At 57.2% G+C, this 10,005-nt stretch overlaps 1 protein-coding gene across 1 annotated transcript; it reads left to right on the top strand.

Moving 5' to 3' along the window:
* The first annotated feature begins 7,363 nt into the window (after positions 1-7,363).
* On the top strand, positions 7,364-9,676 carry DNAJC22 (DnaJ heat shock protein family (Hsp40) member C22). The gene is given in 6 exon segments (XM_065888363.1): positions 7,364-7,498; positions 7,501-7,763; positions 7,765-8,086; positions 8,088-8,210; positions 9,504-9,564; positions 9,567-9,676. Coding segments are annotated over 6 exon segments (1,014 nt in total).
* Positions 9,677-10,005: the final 329 nt, after the last annotated feature.

Genomic DNA, 10,005 nt, shown 5'->3' with positions numbered 1-10,005 from the left:
CGAAGTCAGCTGCGGAGAAGAGCTGTTCAGTCCGAAGAGGAGAGAAAAGGGAGGGAGAGGGAAACGAAGCGAACTGCAGAAAAATGTGCTCAAGAGGCCAAAGGCAGGAAAGCTGGCCAGAGTGCTGAGGACCGCTCTCCACTCACCACCGGTGGGAAAACAGTAGCGGCCCAAGAGCCTGCGCACACTTTGCGTAGAGGGCCGACAGGCCCCAGCGAGCGGCGAGACAGCAAGTATGACGCCAGGCCTAGGGCTTCTACTCATCCGCCGCACGGATCCCCTGGCACCGCAGCTCAGTGCAGCCTGAGGTTCTAAGGGCCGCCGCCAGAGCCCACGAGGCTGAGAACAGGTTCCTGGCTCCACAAGGAGGGGCTAGAGATTGTTTCCAAGGTATCTGTCAGGCCAGCCCTTGACCCCTGGCCAGGTGCGGCTCCCCGCCATAGCCTCTCTCTCCACCTCATTTTGCTCCCCTCTCCCCGCGCCGTCCACCAACTCCAGCCTGCAGTTAATGAAATGTGGCGAGCGGCCGTACAGACAGCTGTCAGACCCCTCATTTCTCCTCCGGGATATTGGATCCCGCCCTGAGAGACCGACAGGTGAGCAGAGGAGAGGTGATGCGGGGAACGGAGGGCTGGGCTCCGGCTGGTGGGAGCCCGGAGCGCAGGGGGCAGCGCCAAGCTGAAATCTTCGAAGGCTCTGCGAAACGAGGTCGGCCGTAGCATGCTTTCTGCCCGGGGCCCCTAGCTCTTTCCTTCTCTCCATCAAGCAGGAGACTTCACACACCCCACAGCCACGGCGCCCTGACCCCCGTCGACACGGGACTCCTGGTCCCGCACCCTAGAAGATCTGGCCCCCCTTGTGCGCTGCGCATAGCGTCTCTGAGCCGGCGGCCGCGGCCCGGTGCTTCCTCCCACCTCCTTCCATCTCTTCCTTCTTCCTCCCCCTCCTTCCCGAGCTTCCTCCCCGGCGGCCGCGGCCTTTATTAGGGATTCCGCGGCTGTCGGTCCCGCCATCCATCCTGTCCGCTGGCAATTAGGCGGCCAGACAAAGAGCAGCTTCGGATGGATGAGGGTCCCGGCGGATCGGAAATGTGAAGGGTCAGCGCTGCCGCCCGCGGCGCACCCCGCTCCCCCTCCGCATAATCACCGGCCGCCCGTCACTCAGCCGGCCTCCCGGGGAGCTCCGGGGCCCGGGCTGGGGGAGGGCAAGGGCGGGACTGCAGCCTAGGTGCCTAGGACATGGCGAAGGCGGACCTGCAACAGGGGCGCCTCCTGCTGGAGAATGGAGGACTGCGGGAGGTCGGAGGTACCTGGAGGAGAGAGAGGGCAGGACATGGCCCCCTCCCCAGATCCCTGAAGGCGGACTGTGTGACTGCTGCCTGGGGGCTTCCTGTACAAAAGCGGGGACTTCAGCTGCGGGAGAGAGGAAGATGGTGGCCAACGCGCCCCCTGCTGGGAGGCTGCGGGACGAAGCCCTAGGGCCTCGGGTCTGAAGAAGTGGAACCGAGCCCAGGACGAGCCCCCCTAGGGTCTGTAGCCTGGTGCGCCTCCTATTGGAATAAAATGATACTGCGCTTCTATACCCGGATCTCTTAAGTGAAATCCAACCCATGCACATCAAATCCAGAAAAGCTGCAAGGCTGGGCGAGTCCGAATGGAGCCAGAAGAAGTTCAAGGAGTCCGGTTTTTACTGCGGGTTCTTTGGCGCTAGCTCCCAGCTGACAAATCAACATCTCAATCTGACAATTATTAGTCGAGGTGGGGGGAGACGGGCTTTCGCTGCCTGGGCCGCTTAGTCCTCCCTGAGGGCGGCAGAGAGGTGGGCGGTGCTGGCAGTGATGAACGACTTGGGGGGGGGGCAGGGCCCCGAGCGCGCATTCATTACTCGACTGACAGGCGGGCGGCGGGCCGGCTGGGCCGCGAGTGGACGTGCCGGTAAAGAGGCAGTGGCAGGAGGAGAATAAGGGAGGCGTATAGCAGCCCCACTGCCCCGTCAGCTCCCGGTTCTTCACCTCGACCCTGGTACTTACTTGACTTCCTTAAGCTCAGCCCTTTACCTGTTGGAGCTGGCCACGGTTGAAGAATTTGCGGAGCGAGGACGGGGACCTAAGCCCTCTGCTTAGGTTAGGCGATTGAAGATCTAAGATGTCAAGACAGGGTGTAGACAGGCTTTAAGACTAGGCGCTTGTACCTGACCTAGGAGGAACCGTGCATAATTGCGCACGCAGAGGTGGTGTGTTATGACAGGGATTGATGGGTGTGAGTCGCGTGTGGGGGTCAGTGATTGTGTGTGTCAGTGTTAGGGACGTGTCGACCTGATTTTGTCAGTGGAGGTGTGTGCTGCGTGTGTCTGAGGATGAGCTACCACCTCTCCCCGCGTGACTGGGCCCCCCCACACATTTGCTGTCAGCTCTCTGTCTCCTGTTCTGTAGGAAACAGTAATGTGCACGGTGACAGCTGAGGTGTGCTGCCGGGGGGGGGGGATGGATGTTAACTGTGAGGGTGCTGGTTTGGACAACTGCTCCCTTCCACCACCTCCACCCCAACATCATCCCTTTCCCAAGCTTCCTGAAAGTAGTGGATGGTTTTTTCCAAAGTCTGGAGACCCAGTTGCTAAGTCCCGGGGAAGGAAGTGGTTACCACCAGAGTTTTCTACAGTCCACATACATATACACAGTTGCCATCACATATACAGTCTCCAATATAAGATGTGAGCTACAACCCATCTGGCTTCCCCAGGCTGGTGGTGGACAGAGAGGAAGAGGTAGATCTCAGGACAGGAAAGGGCAGACCATTAGACCTCTCAAAGAGCCCATCTCTTTGGGGCCTGGGCTATTGCTTCTAGGACCCTTACCTTTTGGATTTCAGGTCCAGTTCCTAGTGGACACCTTGGGAGGATAATGCTAATTATATTCTAATTCCTTCCCCTAATAACTCTCTTTCTGCACCTGGCTTTGTCTCCACTCTCCTTCCCCACTCTCAAACATACCAAAGGGGGACCTTCCCAGTCCTGAATCTCCTGGGTCTATAGGGCAGGGAGTTGAGGTGATTCTGGGTCTCTGGTCCCCTGTTTTGTTCAGTGTGTCTTTGAGCCACCTTCCCTTTGCCTTGCTCTTCTTTAAACATAGGGTATCTCTTGGAGCCTCTATATCTTTGTCTCTGCACCCCTCCTTGTGTCTGTATGTCTCTACGTTTAGAAGTCTCTTCCAAATTTGTCTCCCTACTTTAGAGGTCTCTCTTTGTTCCTCTGGGGCTTCTCCCTCTGGGAATAACCCAGCACAACAGCGAGGCCCATGGGGATGGGGAAGGCCCCGTAGGGCTTCCTTCCTGCCCCCATCCAGAGGAGACTGCAACCTAAGGATGGCTAGGTAATGTCAGGGTCCGGCCACGGCCTGGGCCTGGTAGCTTCTCATTCAGGGCGCAGGCACCTGGTCGATGTCCTGCTATCCGCCCGCCCCCCCCCCACCACTCCCAAGCCGCCCTCCTCCAAGCCTCCGCCCCCTCCACCCGCCTGGAAAAGGCAAATTTGACATTTTTAAATCCCGAGCCTTAGAGGGATCGATGCGGCCCGGGGGCCCCGCCCGGGGTCGATATTCCTGATTGGGAAGCGGCCGCTGAGCGGAGCCGGAGTATAAATCACCCGAACTGGGGGAGGGGGCGCGGGAGCCAATAGCTTCCCAGGCTTTCAGAGCTACGCGAGGTCCCGGCCCGGCCCAACCCCAGGGCAATGGAATGAGGAGACCGATAGACCTTAGAGACCGAGAGACAAGCCCGCCCTTGGGCTCCCCACTCCCCAGCGCAACTCTAACTCTGCGGGGCGGCTCTGGTCTCGCTTCAGCGGCCGCCACCCTCCGTTGCCCCTGGAGCCGCCGGGGAGGCCGGTGTCGGAGCCAGCCATGCGGCGGCTCCTCTCCGGCCGCTCCCGCGGGGCCTGGGCTTCAGCGGCGGCTGTCACGAAGCTGACAGGCCAGGCCGACCGGGAAGGGGAGGGTGGCGGGGGAGAGGTGGGGGGAAGGCTGGCGCGGATCTGGCTCACAGTGGGCGCGCAACAGATGTTTGCGGAATTGAGGGACAGCAAGGTGGCGTGGGCACCGAGCGGCGCAGAGCCGGGGCTGCAGGCGCGGGCGGGGCGGGGGGCGGCCCAGACCTGTCGGAGCTGAGAGTCTGGCCATCCAGCAGGGATGAGCAGGCACCCGAGGGCGCTCTGGGGAGGCCAAGCTGGATAGACCCCCTCTCCATGTGACCGGGGTAGCAGAGAACAAAAGAGAATGGGGTGAGAAGGCAAGTTCGGGCCCCACCTACAGCCGCCTCCGCCGCTCCTGCCCTCCAAGCCTCTCAGTTCTCTCTTGGGGAAACCGAGGCAGCCGAGGCTGAGAAGGGCCAGGAAGGTTAAAAGCGATGTCAGCGACGAGGCTGGGGCAGCAACCAGAATTCCCGCGTGGGTCTCTGGATTCACCTGCCCGCCCTGGGTCCGCCCTGGGTAAATACACCACCACGTCCCCACCGCAGCTCAGACCCTTCCTTCCCGCTTCAGCTTGTCAGATCCTTCGCCGGTTTATAGAACAACAATTTGGGGAAAACAATCCGGGCCGAGTGACGGCCCCGTAATTGTGACAAAGTGAGTGCGGGCGGCTGGAGAGAGCGCTAGGGCGGGAGCGCAGCGGGGCGAGGCGGAGGTAGGGGCGCCGCCAGCTCGCCCTGCCGCCCCCTCGTTCTCATTCCGGTCATCTCCCATCCCTCTCCTTGACTCTTCTCCAGTTCTTTTTCTCTCGGCTCCCCTCGCCTCCCTTCGCTTGTTCCTCCATCGCTCTTCCCTTTCCTCTCGGTAACGGCTTTTCTCCCGCCCCCGCCCCGCCGCAGCCCCTCCCCCGGTGCGCTTTTTCCTCCTTCACTTCTCCCTCTCTCCTCCGCCCTTCACTTGTTTCTCCATCCTCTCCTCGTGCTCAGTAGCCCTTGGGGCCCTGGCTCCCACCGCACAATCCGCTTCTCTCCCGCCCCGGTCCCGGCTTCCTGATGTCAAGCCCTGAGCCTCCTCCCCGGTCCTCACTTTCTGGGAGGCCAGTTCAGCCGGGCACACGAGGGTTCCTCCTGCCTCACAGCCAGAGGCGCGCGGCGGCCCGGGGGCCCAGGCGGCCTGCGTTTTCTCTCCCCCTCCCGCCGCTGCCTCTCCCACCCCTCTCCCCGCGCCCGGAGTCAGTTTGTTTGTCCAGCGGCGGCTGCCGACGCTGGAGCTATTTGCCGAGCTTAGCGCGCTGCTGCGCAGTGCCTGCCCAATTAAGTCTCATTCATTATTCAGCGCCCCCGTCCGCCCCCGCCCCCCAGCTGGCGGCTCCAGTGTCGCTTTGAGGCCCCTCCCAGCCCTGGCCCTTCAGTGAGCCCTAGGGGGCAACGTGGGGAGCCGCGTTCCCTCGCCGGGCGGGGATAAGGACTGAAGGGGCTGGGAACGTAGGAGGGGACAGAAGCATTCGGCCGACTGCGGGGAGGCGACATGGGTGAGGCCCACCGCAACCCCAAGTCAAAGCTGGGGGACCTTGGAGATCCACGCTTTTCCTTTACAGAGGAGGAAACAGGCCCAAAGAAGCGGCCAGACTTGACCGAGGTCACGTAGCAGGGTTGGAGCCCACGACATTAAAATGAAGGCATCTTGAATCCCAGTTCTATTCCAGCATCGAGGCGTGAGGACGCAGACTATTCTCCTCGCGGAGAGGCCCTCACCCCCATCCGTTTTTGCTCCTGGTTCTCCCTCTCGCCAAAGTTAGCCACATACAGCTGACTTGGGGTTCCTGGGGGAACGGGAGGCTCCTCAGGTCTCAGGCTCAGATCTAGACGTAGTGCCCCTGACTGGCAGGCCTGGAGGCGGGGCAGTGAGGCAAACTCAGGGGGAGACCCCCTCTCTGCAGCCTGTCCACTGGTGTGTCTGCCTTAGGGGAATTGGAAGTGGAGCCATCCAAGACAGCCTTGAACGGCATTGGAACAGGGGGAGAGGACTGAAGCCTGCGGTGAGGGAGGAGCCACCCTCCCATTTGCGGGGGTGGAAAGGGGAGATCAAGGGCTTGTGTTTTGCTTTTATATGGGACCGCCCTGGGCTGCTTTGCCCCGGCATCTGGACAAGGTGAGTCTGGGGACCCGCCCGGCACCTCCCGTCCGCGAGCGGCAGCGCCACCTGGCGGTCGTGGTGTCGCTGTGTAGGCGCTCTCGGCCTGGAGTGGGCCCTGCGCCAGTCGGGGTGAGCCTGGGAAGGCGGAATACGCCGGGAACACCTTAAACCGAGTTTACCCGAGCGGGCGGGCGAGAGGAGCCCCAGCCTGAAAGGTGATCCCTTAGGGGCCAGGGAGGGCCTTGGGGAGGGGCCTGGCCAGGACGGCCCGACTTCCGTGACACAGCAAACACAGAAAGACAAAGTCCATTTGGATGGAAGTGGGAGCGGAAAGAGAGGGGCCATTTTGACTCTGTGGTCAAAGGAGATGACTGATCTGATGGGGTCTGGGAGCCGAGGTGCCCAGGTACTGCTGCTCACTCTGGGACTAGCGGGTGCTGGCTGGTGGTCAGGAGGCCCGCTCTGTGGAGAGGGGAGAGACTAGCAGGGGCACTTTACGTCTGGTTTGATATCCTGGGGATTCATCGGGCCGCTGTGGAGAGACTTTACAAGTTTGCCCTGGAAGGAGGTGGTTGAATTGCGGGGTGCCAGGGTCTAGGTCAAAATGTAGTTTTTCAGAGCTGGAGGAAACTGAGGACTTCTTTCAAGGTTGACTTGTGGGATGATGTCGTGGTCTGGAGAGATGGGAGGCTGGAGAGGGGCTAAAATCTCCGCCAAGTGTCTGAGGGCAGCCACAGTCGGAGCTGGGGCCGGGTGGAGCGGGCTCTGTGGCAGGGGACTTTTAAAATGTGTAGGAACTTTCGGGGACATTGTATTCACTCCGATTCATTCCACCTCGCCCCCCGCAACCCGCTGACCAGGAGGTCAGTGGTCTGAGGGAAGGTCTGAAATTTAAGCTTCTGCTTTTTATTGTCCGTGTGCTGAGTTCTCAGTTACTCAACTGAAAGCATTTCAAACATTCTTCTCCCCTAAATTTGGAGTCACTGTGGCTGTAAAACACAGAGATGAGGTGCTAGACCTAAGGGTATGGGAGAACCACAATTTCAGGGAAACTCAGGAAGATCTGGACTTGACTAATATTGGAAGGAGAAATGGTTACTGTGTGGGGACCTGGATATAATCTTATGACTGCTTTTTTCCATGTCTTAGGGTCTAAGGATAACTCTGGACCCGTGACTGCCATGATTCTCACAGATGATCCCAGATTTTGGCATTCTGAGCAAAGGCAGGTGCCACTGGACTTGTTCTGAGACCCTTCTCCTAGAGGATGGCCACAGGGCTCCTGATGACCTATGCCCTCTGGGCTGTAGGGGGCCTTGCTGGGCTCCATCACCTGTACCTTGGGTGGGACAGCCACGCACAGCTCTGGATGCCCCTGGGGGGCGGTGGTGGGGGGGAAGGGATGGCCTAGGCTGGCTCTGGGAATTCTGGAAGCTCCCGAGCTTTGTTGCTCCGGCCAACAGACCCCAGCGGCAGAGGCAGAGTTCAGGAGGGGGGACACACCCTTTGAGTCCCATTCACTTTGCTGCCCAGATGATAGTGGGCATTTATTTTGGCCTTGTGGCTCTCATTAGCCTCTCCTTCATGGGCAGCTTCTATATTGTGGGCCTCCCACTGGCAGTTGGCTTAGGGGTTTTGCTGATGGCTGCTGTTGGTAACCAGACCTCAGAACACTCTAGGAGCAGCGTTTCGTACTTCCCCTATTTTCTATGGCCACCTCATAGCCATCCTGCCCATCAGCTTGGCTTCTGGCATCACAGCCCAGAAGCATCGCCTCTACAAAGCTTCAGTTGGGTCAGAGATGCTCAGTGTGAGGCTCTACTGCCTGGGCTTGGCTTACCTTGCTTTCACACGCCCGCTAGCATACAGTGCCCTCTGCAACACGGCTGCCACCCTTAGCTATGTGGCAGAGACCCTTGGCTCCTTCTTCAGTTGGTTCAGCTTCTTCCCCCTCCGTGGGCACCTGATGGAGTCTGTCCTCCTTCTGCCTTAACTGGGTCTGGAAGCTGCTGGTGGGAGATCATGGCTTCAGCAGCGGCTACTTCCAAGAGTGGTAAAAGCTCTATGAGTTTGTTCACAGTTTTCAGGATTAGAAGTGTCAGTTGGCTTACCAGGTAAGTTTTCTTCCCTCTCATTCCTGTCTGGAATGGCTCCGGAAGTGAGGCTAAGTCTTTTTTGAAAATATAAATTTATTTATTTACTTTTGGCTGCCTTGGGTCTTCGTTGCTGTGCGCGGGCTTTCTTTAGTTGCAGTGAGCAGGGGCTACCCTTCGTTGCGGTGCGTGGGCTCCTCATTGCAGTGGCTTCTCTTGCTGCGGAGCATGGGCTCTAGGCTTGTAGGCTCAGTAGTTGTGGCTCATGGGCTCTAGGCTTGTAGGCTCAGTAGTTGTGGCGCCCGGGCTTAGTTGCTCCGCGGCATGTGGGATCTTCCCAGACCAGTGCTCGAACCCGTGTCCCCTGCATTGGCAGGCGGATTCTTAACCACTGTGCCACCAGGGAAGCCCTAGGCTAAGCCTTATTGGAGCAGGTACCCGTAATGTGGAAGTACTGTTTTCATGTCTGCTGGGTCAGCCCCTGGAAGGGTGTCCTGGCTTCTTTGGGCTTCTGTGTGCAATGGGTGTAGGTTCAGAGGCTCTAACAGGGAGTGGGGAAAGATACATGTATATTATTTACTTTTTATTGAGGTATAACATATATAGAGTACGATAATTTTATATAGATACCTATGTAACCACCACTCCAATGAAGGTATGGAATATTTCTAGCACTAAGAAGGTTCGCTCATACCCCTTCCCAATCTATCCTCCTTTCCTGGGAAAAAACCTCTATTCTGACTTCTATTACCATAGATTAGTTTTGCCTATTCTTGGGCTTCATATAAATGGAATCACTCAGTGTGTACTCTTTTGTGTCTGAGTTCTTTCATTCAACATTATGTTTGTGAGATTTATTCATACTGTTGCATGGGATTATAAACTGTTTGTTTTCATTGTTGTATAGTATCCCATTGTATGAATATACCACAGTTTATCTATCCACTTTTGTCAGTGAACATTTGGGTGGTTTCCAGTTTGGAACTGTTCTGAATAAAGCTGTTATAAACATTCTTGTACATGTCTTTGGTGGACATATATGCTTATTTCTCTTGCAAGGAGGAGATCTTGTCAGGGATGCCAAGTTCCAGGTTGGAAATTGAGCATCTGTGATTAAAAGCGAATCCTGGTTCTTGCCATGAGATCCAGAGGTTGTCCATGTTTCAAAAGGCTGGAATTCTAATCTGAGGTTCTGTGCCTTTCCCACCAGCAAGTGGAAGCCAATTCCAGCCTGATTTAGGAAGGGAGCAAGGAGAGGCTCAGGAGCCCTGACAACTTATGAGGTTCTAATTTGTTAGCTTGTGTCTCCCTAAGGTTTTGGGTCTCTCAGAGGGGGCAACAAATGAAGAAATACATTGCAGATACCTGGAGCTCGTGGAGACCACAATTGGCACCAGGTGGAGGAAGCTCAGAGGCACTTTCTGGAGATCCAGGCTGCGTATGAAGTCCTGAGTCAGCCCAGGAAGCCAAGGGGATCCTGCAGGTGAGAAGAAACTTCCCTTTGAGGATGGACTCTTCCTGGCACAGCTGAGCAGCTTGTCCCAGCCCAGCTTTGCCCACATGAGGCATCCCAACAGTGTTTAAGAAGCTGTCACTTGCAGTGGAGATGAGAAAACCTTAAAGGGGTGAGAAAGCTTTTGTGGTAGAAGAATGTATTTATGTTTTGAATTTCTGAATTCTTGGCTATCGTATTCCTGATTATTTTTTCTTAAAATGAGATAATGCAATGAAAGACATATTATAAAACCAATAAAATATCTTTTAGAGTCTATACCACATTATTTCACCCCTGGAACATTGATGGATGATGGAGGAA

The sequence above is a fragment of the Phocoena phocoena genome, chromosome 11, assembly GCF_963924675.1.
Source record: "Phocoena phocoena chromosome 11, mPhoPho1.1, whole genome shotgun sequence".
In the NCBI taxonomy this organism is placed as follows: Eukaryota; Metazoa; Chordata; class Mammalia; order Artiodactyla; family Phocoenidae; genus Phocoena; species Phocoena phocoena.
Note: the sequence above shows the minus strand (reverse complement) of the source record. Positions and strands in the feature narration are given on the sequence as shown.